Source organism: Nannospalax galili, unplaced genomic scaffold, assembly GCF_000622305.1.
Source record: "Nannospalax galili isolate Female #2095 unplaced genomic scaffold, S.galili_v1.0 scaffold386, whole genome shotgun sequence".
NCBI classification, from domain to species: Eukaryota; Metazoa; Chordata; class Mammalia; order Rodentia; family Spalacidae; genus Nannospalax; species Nannospalax galili.
Window position 1 is genome coordinate 2,805,265 of NW_008356676.1, and position 23,615 is coordinate 2,828,879.

The 23,615-nt window shown below is 40.8% G+C and overlaps 1 protein-coding gene across 3 annotated transcripts in view; it reads right to left on the reverse strand.

The window, feature by feature from the left end:
- Positions 1 to 21,986: 21,986 nt before the first annotated feature.
- Positions 21,987 to 23,615, reverse strand: part of Naa16 (N(alpha)-acetyltransferase 16, NatA auxiliary subunit) — an 81,086-nt gene continuing 79,457 nt past the window's right edge. For all 3 annotated transcript variants that reach the window (XM_017794772.2, XM_008854690.3, XM_029556964.1), the window contains one exon: positions 21,987 to 23,400. In XM_017794772.2, coding sequence (XP_017650261.1) covers positions 23,203 to 23,400 — 198 coding nt within the window. In that variant the 3' untranslated portion in view covers positions 21,987 to 23,202. The remainder of the gene's footprint in view (positions 23,401 to 23,615) is intronic.

The following is a 23,615-nucleotide window of genomic DNA, read 5'->3' on the forward strand; positions in this document are numbered from 1 at the left end:
CTGTGAGGAGCCACAACCTTACCCTTGCTCTGAAATTGACCTTTTATTATTTTTGCTTTTTGAGTCAGGGTCCTGGTACGTTATGTAGCCCAGGCTGACTCTAAACTTACAGTGATCCTCCTGCCTTTGCCTCCCAAGTTCTAACATTACAAGTGTGCACCACCACACCCACCTCTAAATTTGCCTCTTAAAAATAAGCAATTTTCCAGGTGGATATAATGGAGAATGTCTTTAATCCCAGCATTCAGGAGCCAGAGGCTGGCAGATCTCTGTGAGATTGAGGCCAATCTGGTTTACATAGCGAGTCCCAGGTCAACTGGTAAATTGGGGCTATAGGGAGACCCTGTCTCAAAAATGACAACAACAACAAAAACCCAAGCAGTTCATAGAGGGAGCAGTAATTGTCTTCAGTTGTGTACCCATTGAGATACCCACCATATTCCAGATAGTTCCAAATCCATGGTCACACAGATGATCCTGCTAACCTCAGTGTGGGGGTCTTAAAAACAAAAACAACAACAAAAAGTCATGAATGTGGGAAAAGGGATTTGTAGTGAGACAGTAATAGATGTGGGAGGGAAATTAAGAGGTGGTTCTAATAATCAGAAAGCACAATGTTATACATGTATGAAATTGTCAAAGAACGAACTCAATAAAAGTTTTTTTTTTTTTTTTAAAGCAATCCCACTAAGATTTAAGCAAGGCATCCTGGTTACAGCTTCTCTCTTCCACAATCCTGGCTGGAACCTGATGAAGGGTCAACAAAACTGACAGCTATTCACAGGCCTCAGGCTCAGGATACCACTTGCGGTGCTTTTAATTATAAATGTCCCTCATAGGCTCAAGGGTTTGAACAATTGGTTCCCAGTTGGTGTCGCTGTTTGGGGAGGTTATGGAACTTTTAGGATGCTCTGCTGGAGGAAGTATGTCACTGGCAGAGGACCTTATAGCCCTGCCCCCTTTCAGTTCTCTCTCTCTGCTTCTTATGTGTGTGATTGAGATATGATCTCTGCTTCCGGCTCCTGTAGCCATGCCTCCCCCACCATTAAGAACTCTCTCTCTCTCTCTGGAAAAAGTAAATGCTTTCTTCTGTAAATTGCTCTTGGTCATGGTGTTTTATCATAGCACCGGAAAATAACTAATACACCCCTCTTGAACTATTTACCTCTAAAAGACTTGTCTGTTTTTGAGACAAGGTCTTAGTTTGTAGGCCAAACTTGTCTGGAACTTACCATGTATCCCAGGCTACCCTCAAACTCTCAGTAATCCTGCCAAGTACTGGTATTACTCCCAAGAACAACATTCCCAGTCTACATCCTCTTTAAAGAATTCTACTGTTAAACATTTCAGGTTGTCTTTAGGTTGAGTTTTGGTATTCGTTATTATTTTGGCTATTATGCATGTAATGTATGAAAATGTTTAGCATAGTGTTTGACATATAGTACTCTACACTATTCATATACAGAAAGTCATAGTAGCTTTATGAATGAAGTTTCCCTTTAGTGTTCAGGTAATAATGACTATTCAGTGTTAAAAAGTACAGAAAATACATAGAAAGTAAGCATTACCCAGTATAACCACATATAAATGAATTATATGACTACATGGCAGAAATATGAAGCAAGTGAATTCATAAATGTTACATATGTTATTATGTAACAGCTTATTTCACTCTATAATATGCTATAGAATTCTTTCCTTATCAGTGTATTTTTCATTATCATTTTAATGACTACATAATATTCCATTCTGTACAAAACCACATCAATTCCTCACTGATATGCATTGATATACATTAATTTTTCAGTTGTTTTGTTTTGTTTTGTTTTTTGTCTTTTTGAGATGCCCCAGCTGTCCTGGAACTCACTATGTACACCAGGCTGGCCTCGAACTCGCAAAGATCCGCCTGCCTCTACCTCCCAAGTGCTGGGATTAAAGGCGGGTGCCACCACACCTGGCAATTTTTCAGTTTTATAAAATTAAACACATAGTTCATTTTGCTTCTTTTTGCTGCTGATTTTAAAAAATAGATTTATTTTTATTATTTTTAATTATGTATATGTGTCTTTGTTTGAGTATGTTCATTAGTACAAGTGTCCAAGAAGGCCAGAAGAGAGTGTTGGGTCCCTTGAAACAGGAGTTATAGGCAGTTGTGAGATACCCAGCATGGGTCCTGGGAATCTAACTTGGGTTCTCTGAAGAGCAGTATCTGCTTTTAACTACTGAGCAATCTTTCCAGCCCCTTTAATGTTAGTTTTATTAGTTTTTAAAAAATATTTTATTTTTATTTAATGTGTATGAGTGTATTACCTGCATGTATGTAAACACATCCATGTTGTGCAATGCCTATGGAGATCAGAAGAGGGTGTCAGATCTCCTGGAACTAGAGTTAAGAACAGTTGTTAGCCACCATGTGGGTTCTGGGAACCAAACCCAGGTCCTCTGCAAGAGCAGCCAGTGCTCTAACCACTGAGCAATCTCTCCAGTCCCTATTTGAATTTCTTTTTACTTTATTAATCATATTCTATTGTGGTGAGAACACTTAATCTGAGATCTATCCTCTTAAAAAGATTTTAAGTGGCCGGGCGTGGTGGTACATGCCTTTAATCCCAGCACTCAGGAGGCAGAGGCAGGTGGATCTCTGTGAGTTCAAGGCCAGCCTGGTCTACATAGTGAGTTCCAGGCCAGCTGGGGCTATTGGGAGACCCTGTCTCAAAAAAAAGACCAAAAAAAAAAAAGATTTTAAGTGTACAATATAATGTTGTTGACTATAGATGTAATGCAGCACAGGGAGATCTCTAGAATTTACTAACCTTGCTTAACTGAAACTGTATGGCCATAGATTAGTATCGATCCCCTCCCCCTGGGTACCACCATTCCTTCCTTGATCCTATGAAGTTGACTGTTTTTGGTACTTGATGTAAGTGGAATTATCAGTATTTATCTTTCTGTGACTGGCTTAATAGCACTCTACAACTATAGTGAAAGCTATAGCTGAAAACCAAAAGACAAGCATTGGGGAAGTTATAAATCTGAACCCTTATGCATTGTTGGTGGGAATGTATATTTGTATATGTAGAAAACAACATAGAAGTTCTTCAACAAATTAAAAATAAAAAGACCATATGATCCATTACACTTCTGGATATTTATGCAAAACAATTGAAATCAGGGCTATGGCAACAGCTCAGTCGGTAAAGTCCTTGCCACACAGTGAGTTAGATCCCCAGAAACCCCTGGGCACAGTGGTACATGCTTGTAATCCCAGCACTGAGAAGGCAGACAGGTAGATCCCTGGGGCTCCCTGACCAGCGAGCCTAGCTCAGTCAGTGAGGCCCAGGCCTGACTGGAGACCCTGTGTCAAAAAACCAAGGTTGGGGGCAGGAGAGATGGCTCAGTGGTTAAGAGCACTGACTGCTCTTGCAGAGGACCTGGGTTTGATTCCCAGCACCCACATGGCGGCTACAAACCATCCCTAACTCCAGTTCCAGGGGAATCCAAAGCCTTCTTCTGACCTCTGCAGCATTGCATGACACGAGTTCACTCACATACATACAGACAATATACTCATACACATAAAATAAAAATAATAAATAAAATATTAAAAGAAGCAAAAAACCAAGGTGGGCAGCACCCGGTGATGATACCTGAGGTTGACCTCTGGTCTTCACACACATATTCACATATATACATACACACATATAAAAGAATTGAAATCAGGGTCTCAAAGAGAGAGCTGCATTCTCATGTTCAACATGTTCACTACAGCCAAGATATGAAAACAACTTCAAAGTCTATGGGCAGATGAATAGATAAAGAAAATGTGGTCTATACATACAATGGAATAGTATTCAGCCTTTTAAAAAATGGAAACTAGGAGGCTGGAGAGATGGCTCCGCTGTTAAGAACACTGGTTGGTCTTGCAGAAGACCTGGGTTCGAATCCCAGCACCCACATGGCAGCTAACAACTATCCGCAACTCCAGTCCCAGGGGATCTGACAGCCTCTTCTGACCTCCACGGGCATTGCACAATACGGGTGCACTTACCCCTTTTTTAAAAGGAAACCAAGTATAGTGATACACACCTGTAATTCCAGTGCTAAGAAGGCAAAAGCTGAATGATCTTGAGTTCAAAGTTGACCTGGGCTGCATAGCAAGGACTTGTCTCTGAAAAACTGGAAAAAAAAGAGGAAATTCTACAATAACAATATAACAACATGTATGAACTTTGAAGACGTCATGCTAACCGAAATAAACCAGCCTCTTTTCTCCTGATAAATTATTTCTTCAAGATAAATGCCCAGGCATTTATTGATAGTTATTTATTGATAGGTCTCTATGCCATAAGGTCATTTTAGAATTGTGAGAACAAAGATAGCTGATGAGAAGGCACAAGCACTGAAAAGGGAGCAACCCAAGGGCTGTCCATCTTGAAGGTGGCAAGGCAGAAAAATACTCCAGCATTGAGGTGACAGTTGTGTGTTCACACAAGTGATACTGGTGGGAAGAAAATCCTCTTGCCTTCAGGTTAGCTCCTGGGGTTCATCTCAGTGTGTAAGAGACATTATAAAGATGTCAGTTGGGCAGATGAAAATTGGATGAATGAATACATGGCTACATGGAGGGACGGGTATATGGATGAATGAATGGATAGATGAGTGGATGGATACATGGATGGATGGATGCATGTATACATGCATGCATGGATGAATGAATGGATGGATAGCCAGGCAGATAGCATGCTGCTTAAACAAGATTTGGTCTCTAAGGCTATGTCACATCACTCCAAATCTGCAGAGAGGGCATTCACCTGCTGGATTCTAAGGTTCAAATTCTTGCTCTTCCAGCTCTTACTTTCCAATGAAGGCCAGCTACCTGCACCAAGTCAGACAAACTCCTCAGGTCAAGGGCTGGAAGTGGTGATCTCAATACTATGACTCCCTAACTGTACTGCCAGATTCCTAACTCCCTAATTGTTTCCTCTTGTTCTCCCCGTCCCCTTCTCCTTCCTCTTCCCTCTCCAGCCCCCCTCCCCTTCACAAAAGTTTATTACAATGTACAACAACCTTCAAGACAACACTTTATTCTAGCTATAGGTCTATAGGTGGCAAGAGATGTTGTGGCAGGGAATCTAGATGTTTCAAAAGGAATGGAAGAGGGTCACCATCACCTCAGGTACAAGGAATTGCTCACTGCCAGATTTCTGAATTCCACACCACCATGGGCAGGGGCCCATTCCTTGTGGCCTTCACTCTTACCCCTGGAGTTTCCTCTGCTCTCTCTGTCTCTCCTGAACAGCCTCATCTTCCTCATCCATCTCCTGGGCCTGCTTCTTGGGCTGTGTCAGGGGCATCTTCTTGACAGCTTTGTGGCCCAACATGGTACCTGCTGCTCCTTCCCCAGACCCAAATCCTCTAGCCCCCTAATTTCAAAGAGCACTCTTAGATATGTCCCCACGAGGAAGTTCACCATCATCAGTGTTTCCCTCTGCTCCTTTTCCTCTGAGCCTTCAGCTTTGGGAACTTCATCGAGGTCTCCTAGTCCTTCAACAACAATTAGCTCTGATTCGCTGAAATCAGACCATAAGCTGTCATGCCTTTCCGCTGCTGTTGTTATGAATCAAACTCTTAAGCCAGTAGTGGAAGTTTCCACCCTCTTCTGGGCAAGTTTTCCAGTGGTGTGCCAAAGCAGCTATTCAGAATCCAGACAGCCCAACTCTGTGTTTAGCCACATTAAGTTTGCAGCTGGAAATGGGTCATGACTGGAGAATTTATACCAAAAAGCCAACAATTTCTCCCTATCAGACCTCCTCCCTACCTCTACCTCAAGGCACAATCAGCTCTCCTCATCTTTCCCCTTCACTCCCTCTAATGAGATTTATTTTTATTTTATGTGTATAAGTGTTTTGCCTGCATATACATAAGTGTGCCCATGTTGTGCAGTGGCTGAAGAAGCCAGAAGATGGCGTCAGATCCCCTGGAACTGGAGTTACAGATGGTTATTAGCCACCATATGGGTGCTGAGAACCAAACCCTGGTCCTCTGCAATTGCAGTCTGTGCTCTTAACCACTCAGCCATCTCTCCATCTCTCCAACCCCTAACTAGACTGTAAGGGCAAGAAATAACTGAGGTAGTTGAGGTGGAAGTGGAACTGGCTACACACAAACACACACACACACTCTCACACACATACATTTACAGAGCGAGAATAAAAGTAACATACTCTTGTTAAACCAAAACCCTTGAACCACAGACTCTCGGAAATAAACAGGTTTAAGAAGCCATTATAGATGCTAGCAAGAAAAAGGCCAGGTCCGAGGACAAGTTTCTAACAACTTCCAGCAGCACAGCAGGGCTAAGCTGGAAAATGTCCACTGAGACAGAACTAAGCACTTTGTCTAATGAATATTTGGAGCAAGAAGGCCCAAGCTGTTCACACTGACCTACATTGCTTGGGGACAAGATGGGCAGGAGTGGAGGAGGCAGGCAAGCTTTCATAGCTGAGGGAAGTCTGGGCAAAATCATCGCTTCTGAGCTGGCTGTACTTGCAAGACTGTGACTGGACAGAGCTGATGGGGTGTGAGTTTAGTTTTTAATGTTCAAATTTCAACAATGGGAAGTGGTCTTTTGTTCCTAGCTAGCCAACTAATTAACTTTTCCCATCTCTTCTCCCCTCCGGCCTCCAACTCTTATAACTCAATTTAGAACAGCTCAGCATTCCTGACTGCTCTAGAGAGCAGCATTTGTAACAGACTCATTAATAATCAGAACCCTCACAAGCTAGGCTTGAGGACTTCATAATATGTACTGAAGAGGAAGGATTTTGGCTGTGTTAAGGGAGAAGTAGAAAATTCTAAATGAAGAAATAATTTCTAAGAGCAGATCATTTGTACTTCAAACACTAAAGATTGTGGGTGAGAGAGAACAGACTAGAAAGTCAGAGCCTCTGGACATTTGACTGCTTCTGTATTAAATCTGAATTTCATTTCTTTCTCTTTTTTTCATTTTTAAACACCTAGGCAGAATTAAAAAAAATACTAAGATGCAAAGTTAGAAGCTTTTCCACTAGTTCAAATTTTCCTGGCTATCTCCAATTTTAAATAATCAAGTATTTTTGGTGCTAGAGAAATGGCTCAGTGGTTAAGAGCACTGGCTACTTTTGTAGAAGACCCAGGTTTCATTCCTAGCATCCACCTGGTGGCTAACAACCCTTCATAACTCCAGTTCTAGGGGATCCAATTTCCTCTTCTGGCCTCTGCAGGCATTACACACACACACACACACACACAGTACACTTATATACATGCAAACAAAATTCTTTTTTTTTAAAGGCATTTCTAAAGTTTTTAATGAAGTAAGATGTGAGAAATAGAATCTTATTTTCAGTCTTTTTTCATTTATTATTTTAAGCCAAGAAATACCTTCTGACTAGTGTGGCTTTGCATTTCTTTCTTTTTGTAAATTTTTAATTGAATTTTTGTGTCTTTCATACAAAGCATCTTAATCATTTTTATACTCCCTTCCCCATTGGCACCCTCCCCTTCCACAGGCCCCACTGGAATTCATACATTTTATCATTTCTGTTAAGGACTACCATGTCAAGTTAGTGTCCCCAGACATCCCTCAGTGCAAGTTCATCCACTGGGGTCTTGTCAGCCTATCTAGAGTCCCTCCCTTTAAGAATATCAGCTTTTTCTCACCCAGCAGTAATCAGCTGCCAATAATTCTTCAACTAAGGTTGGGGCCTGCTCCCCATTTCCATAGTTCTGTGCTGGGATTTTGTCCACCTGCAGGCAAAATTTTTATATACACAGAAAAATAAATAAATAAATAATTTAAAAAATTAAATAATCAAGTATTTCATAAAATTTTAACTATGTACATACTTTCACTAAAAGAGAATTATGAAACACTAAAGTGCCTAGTTATTAAAAGTACCTAAATTGGCCAGGTGTGGTGGCACATGCCTGTAGTCCCAGCACTTGGGAAGCAGAGGCAGGCAAATCTCTGTGTTCAAGTCCAGCCTGGTCTACATAATGAGTTCCAGGCTAGCTGGGGCTACAGGGAGACCCTGTTTGAAAAAGACCAAAAAAAAGTACTTAAATTATGAAATAGTACCTGTAATTTTTTTTATCATCCTTTTCATATACTATTCATAGGCTGGAGATGTAGATCAGAGAAAGCTAGCATAGCACACAAAAGCTCTGGGTCTGGTCTGCAAAAAAACTTAAACAAATATTTGTATATATTTATAATTTTTAATTAATTAATTTTTATGTATATGAGTGTTTTGCCTGTGCATCTCTGCAGGCAATACCCATGCAGGCCAGAAGAGGGCATCAGATCTCCTGGAACTGGAGTTAAGGATAGGTGTTAACTGCCATGTGGGTGCTGGGAACCAAACACAGATCCTCTGCAAGAGCAGCCAGTGCTTATAACTGCTAAGCCATCTCTCCAGCTCCCTCTTATTCACAATATTTAACATCTGTCTTGAGGGTTAATTCCTCAGTTCAGGAAGTGGCATTGCTGTGTTAGGGACACAGACTCTTTTGGGCTGTCTGAGGAGCCAGCTAAAAGCCCTGATTGCAACCTCCATGCCATGCACAAAAGAGCCTTGAAGTTACCATTTCCCCCTTGGGCTCAGAAGGTTCTAGCTAGTGTGTGGAGTTGTTTTTTTTTTGGGGGGGGGTTATTTGTTTTTTAAAGTTTGGATGTCTGCAGAACCTAAAATAACATCTCCTACCTAGTGCAGATAATGACTTGCCCAACATCACCAACCTTGAAGGGCAGCACCCAACTCATCCTACATCAAAACTTGTGTTCTCTGCTAGGCATGGTAGCACCCACCTATAATTCCAGCACACTGAGGGCTAACCCAAGAGGATTGAGAATCTGAGGTTAGTCTGGGCTACAAAGGGATTTCCAAGATAGCTCATGTTGCATACAAAGACCCCATTACAAAAGACAAACAATAAGAGAACTCCACAATTGTGTCTTCTTCTTTGTGCACTAACCTCACTCAGATCATGGGTGGCAGTGGCAGGGTCACAAACTCAGAGGGTGTGGATATCAAGTAGAGAATAATCTCCTTTGGCCCTTCTGCTGCTTCCCACCACACAGATCCTCACCTCTACAAGCTCTTGGTCTCCTTCCAGAGATGACTTAGTCCAGGCTACACCTTCAAACCTCTAGAAAGCTTTAAGAAAAAAATAAAAGAAACCCAGGCTCTGCCCCATAATACCGAATCAGAATACTTTGACTGCAGGGTACTGAAAGTGGGATTTTTAAAACACTCTCAAGTGATTTTAACGTGCAGTTAGGGCACACAGGGTACATAGGGCCAAACACAGCATAATACCTCTAGGGTTGGGCTGCACGGGGTTTGTGTGTGTGTTCGTGTGTGGGTGCACGTGTGTGTAGATACGTGTGTATGCACGCGCGCGTGTGTGTAGGCTTGAAGACAAACTGGCATTATTCCTCAGGAACCCTCCACTTTGTTTCTTGAGACAGATTCTCTCCCTGGGACCTGGTATTTGCCAGTTAGTCTAGGCTGACTGCTCAGCAAGTCCCAGGGGTTCTACCTGTCTCCATCTCCCCAATGCTGGCATTATAAGCATATACCACCACACCTGGCTCTTTATGTGGATGCTGGGGATTGAGCTCAGATTCACATACTTACACGGCAAGCACTTTGCCAGATAAGCTACCCAGCCCATAATCTCAGGATTTCTTTTTAATATTATTGCCCAACTTCCATCCCAGTTCAGTCAAATCCAAAGCTATGATTATAGTCTTAGTCTTTTAAACTATGTAGGATATTATTTTGCTTTGTTTTTTTAATTTTTAAACTTTTTTGTGTATGAGTGTTTGCCTGCATGTATGTAAATACACCATGTCCATGCAGTGCCCTCAGAGGCAGAAGAGGGCATCAGATCCCCAGAACTGGAGTTACCCACCGTTGTAAGTCATCATGTGGATACTGGTAACTGAACCACAGTCCTCTGCAAAAGCAGCCAGTGCCTCTCAACTGCTAAGCCATCTCTCTAGCCCTATGTAGGATATTGTTAGAATTGCTATATTTTGTAAACTTATTTTCATTACTTGACTTATGGGCTGTTTAGACCATTATTATACACTGATTAAGAAGAAAATCTATGGAGGGCCTGGTATGGTTTCTCTTACGGTCTCAAGGGATTTCCCTGAGCAGCCACTAGGGAGTCTCTAAATACAGACTCGGTTTCCTTCAGACATGGATTGCTGGAGGCCCCAGAGGTACTGGGAGAAGGGTTCGCCACAAGTTCCTACAAAGAAGCGACTGAAGGCACAAGGAAGAACCACTTTACTCTGAACAATTTATAAGGAGTCCCAGTCCAGGTTGGAAGCTAAGGTCTTAGCAAGGTGCAGCGGGAGATATAATAATAGTAACTGCAAATAGAGCCAGGCATGGTGGTACATGCTTTTAGTCGCAGAACTTGGGAGGCAGAGGCAGGCAGATCTCTGTGAGTTCAAGGCCAGCTTGGTCTCCACAGTGAGTCCAGGCCAGCTGTGGCTACAGGGAGACCCTGTCTCAAAAAGACAATAATAATAATGATAATAATAATAATAATAATTAACTCCAAACAAAACTATTCCCATATGAGCCCTTCAGGCATCACTGCAGTTCTGTGAAGAAAGTACCTTTGCTCCATTTATAAATGTTGCCACTGAGACATGGAGAAATTCACTAATTTACCAAAGGGCACAAAATGGTGGAGTGAGAATTCAAACACAGCCAGCAACATTCATCCCTGGACTGGGAGAGTTCACTGTCTAGGGCCCTAATGAGACATGAGCCTCACATGGAACAGCACCTCACAGGACGAAATGTGAGGAAAGCTGTAAGGCAGCTTTCATGTCTTTGGAGCAGACTGACTCTATCACAGGCAGGAGAGAGGTGCTCCAGGAGGTGGTAGCATCACAGCAGAGCCTCAGGTTCAGCACAGCGGTCTTGGAACTGAGCACCCCTGTGCTAGCTGCTAACATGCAATAATGGCAGCCACATTCCATTGGTAAGAAAATTAAGTATCTTTTTTTCAATTTCAGGTTTCTCTGCTGTAAAATATTCCTACGGCATTGAGACCTGCTAAAACGTATATGCTCATAAAGAGGAAAATGTGTAAGAGATGACTATTAGTGAAAATCACTAAGAGCGCATTATGCTTAGGTCTGCAACTTGTTTGGTTTGGGGTCAACAGTTGCTATTCCATGTAATACAGATGGTTATAATTTCTATGAATAACACTACTCCTCTTGTAAGTGGAAAAATAGATGAGAATTATGATGCCCTCTGAATATACTCTGATACCAGTTGTCTGTCCTTGGTTTAAGTCCAGCCTCACTACTGTGGTATAGCATGGTCCAGTTAAACCTATTCCCCCACTCGCAAAGATGGGGGTGAAGATGAAGTGAGGACAGATAGAACCCACGGCTGCTCCTCACCAATCATGACAGCACTGGCTGATGGAGAGGCTGTTGGGTTCGTAGGACCCTCAGATCTTCAGGGACCATCAGAGAAGATGCTGTGCCCCTGTCCTGTGATGCATTCCTCAGAGGCCTTGCAGCAAAGATGAGAGGCAGACCTGGGGGTGCAGAGGGAACCTGGAAGCTCCCATGTGCAGAACAGAGAGCTAGTGCCATATAGGAGGTTATGTTAGTCTTACGGACTTGATACTCATCTTTCAGCATCTGGTTTATTTTGTTTAACATAATGATCTACAGATCCATCCTTTTCCTGCAAATGTCATAATTTCATTCTTCATTATAACTGAATAAAATTTCATTGTGTATATGTATCAAATCTGCATTATCCATTCACCTGTTGATGGACATCTAGGCTGGTTCTATGCCTTGGCTAGTATGAATAGTGCAGCAGTAAACACAGATGTGCAAGTATGTCTGTGGTCTGCTGGCTTAGAGTCCTTCAAGTATGTACCCAGGAGCGATATAGCTGGGTCACATGGTAGTTCTATTTTTATGTTTTTGAGAAGCCTCCTCACTGATTTCTGTAGTGGATGCACAAGTTTACATTCCCACCAGTAGTATAGAAGCGTTCCCCTTTTCCACATCCCCCCCCTTTTGTTGTTTCCTTGAGGACGGTCCTGGCTGGGAGGGGAGAGAATCTCAATGAGGTTTTAATTGCATTTTTGTCGTAGCTAAGGACTTTGAATACCTTTTAAAACTTTTTTGAAGATTGTTTTATTATTTTTCATTATGTGCATTGTGTGTATGTGTGCACATGAGTGTAGGTTCCCCACTGAGTTCAGAAAAGGGTGTCAGATCCCCTGAAGCTGGGAGTTACAGGTGGTTGTGAGTGACCTGACATGGATGCTGGGAACTGAACTTGAATCCTCCAAAAGCGGTTCCTGCCCCATCTTGTCAAATATTTATTGACCATTTGTGTTTCTTCCTTTTAGAGCTATTTAATTTATTAGCCTATTATTCATTGGATGACTTATACTTATTTCTTGGTATTAATTTTTAGTTTTTATTCTAGACATTAATGCTGCCTGGTGGACAGTGGGCCACTCTACGGGTCTCTCTTTGCTCAGTCAGTTGCTTCCTCTACTGGGCAGAACCTTTTTATTTTTATTTTTACTGAAGAAAAAGCCTCTACTACATCTTCAATCTTCAGAATATTTTTAGACAAGAATTTTGATATGGAGTACATAAATTAAACCACACAATTATGCATTAAATGTTTTAATTAGCATACAAACCAACAGGTTTTCTTATAGCCTTTCATCCATGCTGATTGCTCCTCCCTTCACCAGCTCCTCTCTCCACCTCCCTGCCCCCATCCCACTTAAACCCATCTGCTCCTAGTGTTCCACTTTCATTTCAGTGTGTTCTCTCTACTCTCCCTTGAAGCCTCTTTCTCCTCTCATGGGCTCCTTTCTAAATTTCCTGACCTCTACCCACACTCCAATCCCTCATAAATGCGCATATATAAAAATCCGATCTACATATGAGAACATGCAGTATTTATGTCTTTCTGAGTCTGGGTTACCTCACTTAATATATTTTCTAGTTCTATCCATCTGCCTGTAAACTTCACAATTTCATTTTTCTTTACAACTGAATAAAATACCATTGTGTATGGATACCACATTTTCATTTATCTACTCATCAGTTGATAAGATATCTAGGTTGATTCTGGTTCTTTTCTATTGAGAATAGAGCAGCAATAAGCATGATGTGCAGGTATCTCTGAGGTAGGATACAGAGCCCTTTGGCTACCCAGGAGTATACAGATGAGTCACATGGCTTTTTTGAGACACCGCCACACTGACTTCCATAGTAGCTACACCAGTTTACACTCCAAACAACAGTGATTTAGGTAGGGTTCTTCATTCCCCCATATTTTTACCAACATTTGTTGTCATTCTTTTTTATTTTTTATAAAAGTCATTCTGAGGTGAGATGGAATCTCAAGGCAGTTTTTCTTATGTGTATGCATACTTGCATGCGTGTGAGTGCAGAGACCCAAGGTTGATAATTGAATGTTCCTCAGTCTCGTTCTGCCTTATTCATTGATGCAGGGTCTCTCAGTTGAACCAGTCTAGGATATGGGCTAATCTAACTCACCAGCTTGCACCAGGAATCCCATTTCCACCTTGCGATTGCTGCAATGACAGACAGGTCCCATGCCCACTTGACATTTATTTAGATTCTGGGGATCTGATCTCTCATCCTTATGCTTGAACATCTAGTGCTTTAACCACTGTGCCATCTCCCCACCTCCTCAAAGCAGTTTTAATATGAATTTTCCTGATAGCTAAGGATGAACACTTTCAAATATTTATTGGTCAGTTTGTATTTCTTCTTCTGAGGACTGTTTATTCACTTCACTAGCCCATTTGTTGGTTGGATGATTGGGGGTTTGGGGTGCTTAAATTTTGCAGTTCTTCACAAAGTCTAGATAGTAATCCCCTGATTGGAGTATAGCTTGCAAAGATTTTCTCCCATTCTATAGGCTGTCCATTCATTCACTGTGCAAATACTTTTTAATTTCATGTGATCTCATTTGGCAGTTCTTAGGGCAATGCCCTGTGCTATTGGATCTTTTCCTTTTCTTTTAAAAATATTTTATTTATTTTTATATTGTATGTGTATGAGTGTTTTGCTTGCATTTAAGTGCACCCATGTGTGCACTGCAGAGGAGGCCAGAAGAGGGTGTCAGATCTCCTGGAACTGGAGTTAACAGTTATTAGCTGCCACATGGATGCTGGAACCGAACCTGGGTCCTCTGCAAGAGCAGCCAGTACTTGTAACCACTGAGCCATCTCTCCAGCCCCCTGGAATCCTTTTCAAAAAGTCCTTATCTATCTTCGAGTATTTTGCCTGTTTAATTCTAGCGTTTCAGAGTTTCAAGTCTTACATTAAGGTGTTTTTTTAAATTTATTTTAAAATTGACCTTTTTTTGTGAAGGCTGAGAGATAAGAATCTAGTTTGATTCTTTGACATGTGAATATTTGGGTTTCCCAGCACCACTTGTTGAAGAAGCATTTTTCCAGTGCATGTTTTTGACACCTTTGTTCAAAGATTAAGCGAAGTAGGTATGAGGGTTTATTTCTGGGTTCTCTATTCTATTCCCCTGGCCAGTGTATCTGTTTTTGTGGCAGTACCACAATGTTTTTGTACAGTGTCTCTGTAGTATAAGTTGAAAAAAAGGTATTGTAATCCTACAGCACTGCTCCTTCTGCTAAGGACTGCTTTCGCTTTGGGGGCTCTTCAGTGCTTCCATATGAATTTTAGCTCCGTTTTCTAGCTCCATGAAGAATTGCCACTGGAATTTTGGTGGGGATTGCATTAAATTTGTATGTCAGCTGTGATACTATATTCACTTTTATGATATTAATTCTTAGTGTCTTCAGTTTATTCCTTTGGTATATTAAAGTTTCACTGTGCAGTTCTTTTATTTCCTTGGTTAGGTTTATCCCTATGTATTTTCAAAAATCATTGTCGAGATATTTTTTTCCATTTTCTTTCTTAGCAAACTTGTTATTGGTATATAGGAAAGTTAAAGAATTTTGTATGATGATTTTTGTATCTTACTACTTTGTTAAGAGTGCTTATTAGATCTAAGAGTTTTCTGGATGTCTTTAAAATCTTTTCAGCGTAGGATTGTGTCATCTGCAAATAGACTTCTTCCACTTTGATCCCCTCCTTCCTCCCTTCCTTCTTTTTAATTAAAGTTTATTACACACACACACACACACACACACACACACACACACACACACACGCCCCACAAACCCTTTCTTTCTCTTGTTTTACCTCCCTAAGACTTTGAGCACTATATTGAGTAAGAGTAGAGAGTGGGTACCCTTGTCTTGCTCTTGATTTTAGGGGGAATGCTTTCTGGTTTTCCTCGTTTAGTATAATGGGCATAGGTTTGCATAAGTAGCCTTTATTATTGAGGTATGATCCTTTTATTCCTAGTTTCTTTGGGGTTTTTATCATGAGGATACTGACCACTGTCAAAGGCTTTTTCTGCATCAGTTGAGATGATTAGGTGATTTCTGCCCTGAAGTCTGTTCAGATCTATATGGCATTTATTCATTTGTTATATGTTGCAACTCTAGAATGAAATTAACTTATGGTGTATGATCTTTTAAATGTGTTAATAGATCTTAATCATATTTAGACCCAGCCCTCTATACATCCCCCATAGTTCCCCAATCAGATTTCATGCATTTTGTCGAATGTGTTAAGGTCTATCGAATCAAGTTTGTGCCCCCAGATGTCCCTCAGTCTGAGTTCATCCCCTTGGGCCTGGTCAGCCTGTTTAGCATCACTATCTTAAAGATCAACTCTTCCTCACCCAGCTGTAATCTGTTTCCAACAGTCCCTTGGCTAATGTTGGGGCTTCTTGACCATTTCCCCAGTTCTATGCTGGGTTTTTGTCTGGTTTGAATTTTGCTGAATTTTTGTATTTGTGTTCGTAAGGATTAGTGGTCTGTAGTTTTCTTTGTTGTATCCTTACCTAGTTTTGGAATCAGGGCAATGCTTGCTTTGTAGACTGACTTTGATAGTGTTCCTTCTCTGTTTTACAGAATAGTTTGAATTTAGCTCTTCTTCAAAGGCTTGGTAGAATTCAGTCATGAATCTACACAGTCCTGGGCTTTTCTTTTTGGGTGAGAGTCTTTATTAGCGCTTCAGTATCATTGCTTGTTATAGATTTACAGTTTATAGCCTCTTGCTTTAAATTTTGATGAGGTATGTGTCTGGGAATTCTTTTCTTTTTCAAATTATGTTTTCAAGTATTCCCTAAGTAGTCTCTAGATTTCATTGGAACCTTTGTAAAATCCCACTTTTCATCTTCAATTTTGTTAATTTAGGTCTAATCACTCTTATCTCTTTTTTAAAAAAATTGCTTTTTTATGTGTATGAGTCTTATGCCCACATGTATGCAAGTACGCCTGTGTTGTGCAGTGCCCACAGATGTTGGATTCCCTGGAATTGGGGTTCTGGATGGTTGTTAGCCACCATGTGGGCATTGGGATTAGAATCTGAGTCTTCTGAAAGAGGAGTAAGTGCTCTTAACCACTGAGCAATCTCTCTGGCCCCCCATCTCTCTTATCTCTTATCTAGGGGTTTGCCAATCTTGTTGGTTTTTCCAAAGAAGCAACTTTGTGAATGATTCTCTATCTTGTTCTTTTAGTCCCATTTCGTTAATGTCTGCCCTGATCTTTATTTTTCTTGCCATCTGCTGCTTTTGGGTTTGGCTTGTTCTTGGCTTTTTCTAAGACCTTGAGGAATATCACTGAGTTATTTATTGGAGATCACTCTAAGTTTTGAACATAAGCACTCATAACTAAAACTTTCCTCTTAGAATCTATGGTAAATATAGCTGCCTTTTGCTTATCACCTGTACTGTTTTTTTTTTTGTTTGTTTGTTTTTTTTTGCCAACATGTGAAAGTATAAATGTAAGAAATGAAATCTTGGGGCTGGAGAGATGGCTCAGCTGTTCTTACAGAGGACCCAGGTTTGGTTCCCAGAACCCACATGGTGGCTAACAACCGTCTGTAACTCCAGTTCCAGGGGATCCAATGCCCTCTTCTACATTTGTGGGCATTGCACAACACGGGTACACTTACATACATGCAGCCAATACACTCATACACATAATTTTTTTTTATTTATAAAAACAGACTAGCAAGTGGACATGGGTGAAGGAGGGCAGGGTGTATATGAGAGAGATGAAAAACAAAGTATAACAATATGTATGAAAATGTCACAATGAAACTCTTTCCTTTTAGGCTAACCAAAAAAAAAAAAAATTAGAAAACAAAATTGTAAAGTATCTTTAGAAATCAAATGAATGTCAAATTATTATATCATTTAACCAACAAATATTTATGCAACAGCAGTGAACTGTGCATGGAGTGAATGCATGATGCAAAATTAGTTTTAAATAAAATAAACTGCAAAATGTTGACGAAAGGAAATGTGTATCTTTGGGTTTTGGTGCTATTTCCTGGCACACAGCACCTAGAACCCTTGAAATAAGGAGTTGACTGGTAGCTGGGGATCCTGGAGAGCATTTAGTTGGAGTTGATGCTGAGAAAAACCAACCATAGAGGCTTGGAGTTTTGACCCCATTCCATCCCCATCTCTAGGGAGAGAAGCAGGTTAAATATTGAGTTGATGATTTATGGCCACTTTTTAAATCACTGAGCCTATAGTCTTTATAAAATCCAGGAGGACAGGGTTTGAGGGTCTTCTAGGTTCCCAAGAACATGTGGAAGTGCAAGGACAGCGGGGTATCCCAAAGACATGGAAGAGTCACAAACCCTTCCCTCATCCTTGCACTATGCATCTCTTCCATCTGATTGAACATCTGCATCCTTTGTAATATTCTTTGTAATAAACTAGTTAGTACTTCCTTGAGTTCTGTCAGCCAGTCTAGCAAATGCTTTAACCCAAGGGAAGGGTCATGGAGCCACTGATTTATAGCTAGTCAGTCAGAAGTGCTAGAGGTCTAGACTTCCAACTGGCAGTCTCATGGGACTGAAGTCCCTAATCTGCAGGATCTGATGCTGAGTTCAGGCAGACAAGGTCAGAATTAAAATGAATTATAGGATACCCAGCTGGTATCAGAGAACTGGTCTATGTGGGAAAAAATACCAAAACACCTGGCTAAAGATGTATTCTATGTTGAATGCTGAGAAGCCAACCATTCCTTCCTATTATATTGGACTTACTCGGTGCCAGGTGAAGTAACCAAAATGGGCCTTCTAGTTTGAAAATGATCACAGGATATTGTTGCCTAGAAAATCCTTCTCATCCTGTCAACAAATCCCACCAGGGAGGGTGGGATCTGCCAGAGACCAGTCCTGATTCTTCTGACCCTGGGCTCAAGGCTTTCTTCCAGCACCCTCACATTCCAATTAAACAGTCAGCCAGGTAACCAAACTCACACTTAGCAGAAGGCAACAGTCAGGGGCATACAGGATCTGAAATCTACATACCACACAGGAAGAGGAGCATCCATATTTAACACTCGCAGGGACGGGGCACTGCCTTGAAAGAACTGAAACAGAAACCAACTCAGGCTGACGGACAGATGCTAATTCTTAAGAAACCAGAACAGGAAATAGAGTAGGAAAGCTTGCCCTCCAGTGGGGAAATAATGAACTGATCGTACACTTCAAAGTTTCAGAAACTATGACCCAGAAGCACTTGTCAACAAATGCATTAACACAGATGAAGTATAGGGGCATAAACAAAGCAGGGAACAAATATGAGTGCTAGCTATGGGCTTAGCCAGGACCTGCCATCAGAGACTTCCTTGCCAAGCTGACAAGACCTTAACATTCAAGGCCAAACAAATGATAGACGCTGGATAGTTACTGAGCACCACAGAGAGGAACAGAGGTCAGAGCTGAAAGGAACAGGTCTGGATCCAACTCTGGGCTGAAACTGTGTAGCCCTGAGAAAAACCCATTTGGATTGTACATATCCTGCTTTGGGGCTTCCTGCAAGACTTTTTTTTTTTTTTTTTTTTTTTTTTTTTTTTTTTTTTTTTTTTTTTTTGAAAGATTTTTTTTTTTTCCCCCCCTTTCCCCGGTTTAACTCTTAGAATCTGCATGCCTGCAAAACCAGCACCATATGGACAATGTCAAGTTCTGCTGCCAACTCAAGTAGTAGCTGGCTGCCCATGGACCACAGCTGCAGTAGCCCCAGAATGCCTGTACCTCTCAACCTTGGAAATGGGTTGCCTAAATGGCCCTTTCCAACAGGACCCTGCTTCAGTACTTCTTAAAATGAAAGTCTTTCAAATGACTTTCATTTTTACATGATAGAACCTTTGATGGGAGATACTTTCCTATGCCAAGTGGCAGTGTCCCCTTTGTAGTGCTAAGTCCTGACAACTGTAGCCACTTTGTACTTTTTACCAAGTTCATACCAGCCAGGGACAAACATACCACAGCCTAAAGAGTATGGTGTCTTGAATTTTCCTCTGCTAAGTTAATGAGTTCATTACTTTTGAATTTAGTTGTACTCAGAATTTCAGGACATAGGCAAAATAGAGCCAGACTCTGCCAGGCTCTAATAGGAACTAGCTCAGTCCCCAGTAGTTAAGCTGGGCCTCCACTGTCTACATTTTTCATGCCATTCATGACTGTCAAACTTTCTCCAGAGTGGCCCATTAAGCTCTGCTTACAGCATTCTAGTTTCTCTAGCCCACATCTCCAAACTCATTCCTCCTAGAAACCAGTTACAAAGGCCTATGAACCACATGGTTGGGTTTAATCATAGCAATGACCCCACTTCTCTGCTACCAACTTTCTGTGTTACTTTTGTAATGCTATGACCAAAATACCTGATAGAGACAACTTTAGGATTCAAACCACAATGTAACATTTGATGATGTCTGTGTATGAGACATATAACTATGTGTGGGAATGACTTTTATTGATGGACATATCTTGACTAATGACATTTCATTAACCCCAGCAAAATAATGTGATCTTGTGTCTTATGACCTTGGCACCTGATCTAGTTTCCTAGACAACCTCAATTTGGTACTCCATCCAAAAAGATAATGAATGAATGTTGATATGCTTGAGAATTAACATATCAAAGCACTGAGGTGATACCCCAGCTCCACGGACAAAGTAGAGATTGGGAAGGACAGATGACCTTGGATGAATGAGATATTCTAGAACCAGGAAAGAAAGGCCTGATGGTCTGTTAAGGAAAGTGGAGCCAAGCTTGTACTTTCCCAGTTGAAGCTGGAGAAACCATTTTGAATAAAATTATGGGTGAGGCCATACTCAGAAGACAGTTCCAAGGACAGAGTTCCAGCAGTACAGTTCCAGGAGACAGTGTCAAGAGACATCTAGGGGAATGAGTGTCCTCCGAGTTCAGGCCCTCTCTTAAAAACTACATTTAAGAGTTGGGCTTTTCAGGCTGGAGAGATGGTTCAACAGTTAAGAGCACTGACTGAGAACCTGGGTTCAATTCCCAGCAACCATATGGTGACTAACAACCATCCATAACTCCAGTTCCAGGGGATCTGATGCCTTCTTCTGACCTCCGAGGGCACTGCATGACACGGGTGCGCTTACATACATGCAGGCAATACATTCATACACACATGAAATAAAATATTTTTTAAAAGAGTTAGGCTTTCATTTGTTTCAGGTAATTATAATGTTAGTATAATAACACCACAACTATGAAGTTTAGGAAGTAAATCTGGCTGAAGAGATTTGTGATTTAAACTGTTGAGAGCAGCAAGGGGCAGGTCAGGAAAGAGATGCATGCATACAAAAAGAGTTCAACCAATATTAGCCCCTTTTTTTTAATGGTTATGTGACTGGACTGAGTCCTTACAGTATATCTGGTCAGCCATGATCCTAACTTGGCACAGTCCTTGGGATCCCAATGCCAAGCACCCCTTACCCTACCCACAGCTCAGCTCTGGCTAAGGTACAGGTGGTTTAGGGCACAAAGTACCTGAGGTCTGCCACTGGAGACTTCAGTTGATGCCTCACATCTCAAGTGCATGCACAAAGAACTCTCAAAACTGCTGTATGATTCTAATGGAATACTTTTTATTATATTATTTTTATTTTATGTGTATGAGTGTATTGCCTGCATGTATATGAGTGCACCTGTGTCATGCAATGCTGTGGAGGTCAGAAGAGGGCTTTGGATTCCCTTGGAACTGGAGTTAAGGATGGTTGGTAGCTGCCATGTGGGTGCTAGGAATCAAACCCGACCCTCTGCAAGAGCAGTCAGGACTCTTAACTGTGAGCCATTTCTCCAGCCCCCCAATGGAATACTTTTTAAAAGGCTGCTGATGAAAGCAGATCTTTGATAGTTATTAACTACCATGTGGGTGTCAGAAATCGAACCAGGGTCCTCTGGAAGAGCAGCTAGTGCTCTGTGATGGTTTGAATGAAAATGTGCCCCATAGGTTCCAAGTATTTGGACATTTTGTCCCCAGTTCTTGGTGCTGTTTTAGGAAGTCTTAGAAGGCATGGTCATGCTGGAAGCATGTCACTGGGGCAGGCTTAGAGAGTTCTTAAGCCTTGCCAGATCTCAAGTTGCTCTCTTGCTTCCTGTGCCTGCTTGAAGATGTGAGAGTTTAGCTTTGACTCCTCCTCTCTGCCGCCATGCTTCCCTGCCATGATGGACTCTTGCCCCTTTGGAACTGTAAGCTCATATAAACTCTTCCTTCTATAAGTTGTTTGGTCAGTGTTTCTATCACAGCAACAGAAAAATAACTAATACATGTTCCTAACCATCAAGCCATCTTTCCACCCCCAATCTCAACAAGGTATAACTGGGAAATAGTTATTGAGAATTACATTTTTATAACCCTGAAGAGATGTAGATGATTAAGTTTCTACTCTTCCAATGAATATTTTACAAAGATATTTTGCTAGTATGGAATAATAATAAGTGCAAATATAAATAGGCAACTTTGTACAAAATAATTTATTATGCATTATCTAGGTTGGCATTATTTTACAGTGAATTTGTCCCCCTCTCAGAAATTATGAATCTAAAGAGACAAAAGAAAAATCACTTAGAGCTGTTTATCTAAATAAAATCACCCTCTGGGTTTACATCTGCTTAAGAGCAGTAGATAATAGACATATTTACACAGCTAAGACATATTGTTTGCTATATAAGATATAGCAAAAAGGTCCCTCCCAAATATTGTTTAACAACACTATGATTTAGCAGTTCAATTAATGATAGTTTAAATTCTCATTTTACTGAGAGATCTAAAAATTCATTTAATAGTTAATGAATGGTAAGGGTGACAGTATTTTAATTAGTATTTTGCCCTATTATCTTCCCTTGAAGCACACTTCTCAGAATAAGCTACTTGTTAACTCTAAGCAACTCAATGAAGAAAGTACAATTCCTCCACGTGAGTCTTTAAGATTAGGATAGATACACAACCAACTTACCAGTAAATTTACATGGTAAGAGGCAAGCCAGTCTTCACATTCTGAATCAACATAAAACTAGAATACTCTTATTAAAGCATGAAGTGTCATTTTTGTATATATTACAAAGGAAATGGCCAATCATGAAAAATTAAGTGAAAAAGGAGCAAATCTCAGTATCTACCAAAATGAAAAATATAGATATTTCTTAATATACAGTTAACACTTTAAAATACAATAAGCAAGCAAATAAACATGACAAATAAAACAAGGGATCAAGAGATACTGAAACTAGGAGCTAGAGAAAATAACACAGCTGGGTGTGGTGGCACATGCCTTTAATCCCAGCATTCAGGAAGCAGAAGCAGGCAGATCTCTGTGAGTTCAAGACCAGCCTGGTCTACATAGTGAATTCCAGGCCAGTTGGGGGTTCAGGGGGACCCTGGCCTAAAAAAAAAAAAAAAAAAAATTACACAAGAGCACTGTCTACGACTTCATCAGAAACTCTCTTGAATATAATATAGAAGCAACAGTGATGATTACTCAAGAGTTTAAGGCTGTACAAGTATAAACAAGTTATTTTTAACAGATCTATATAAATTGACAGAGACAGAATAAAGTTTATACAACATACCATTCAAAACTTGCAAATATTTCATTTCCTACCAATATTAAAATTCACCTAGAAAAGAAACCCTGATGTGAATTCAGCTTTGAGTCTGTGGGAGCCAACTTCCCACAAGACTTCAAATTTCACATGCCAAGACATCAGAGTCAGCTGTGTGGTTCAGCGCTGCAGCAGGACTGAGGGTTTCTTTCACAGGTGGCAGGAAGGCAGATGCAAATGGAAGCAGGTTATGACAGGCCTTCCTGTATTCTTCATACTGGGAACTACAGTTCCCAAAGCTGCCATTGAGTAGTGCTTCAGAAACCTTTATTAAAATCTGATGACACAAGGGGGAAATGTCAATTATTTAAAGAAGAAAAGCTGGTCAGCTAATGACTTTAATCAAGATAAAATTTATTACTTTAACCTAGAGACAGTCTCAGTTTAAAATAGCTTCTTCTTATCTACAGTAAGTAATCATCTTGATAAAGAACATAAATAGCCAGCCAGGCATGGTGATGCATACCTTTAATCCCAGCACTACTTGGGAGG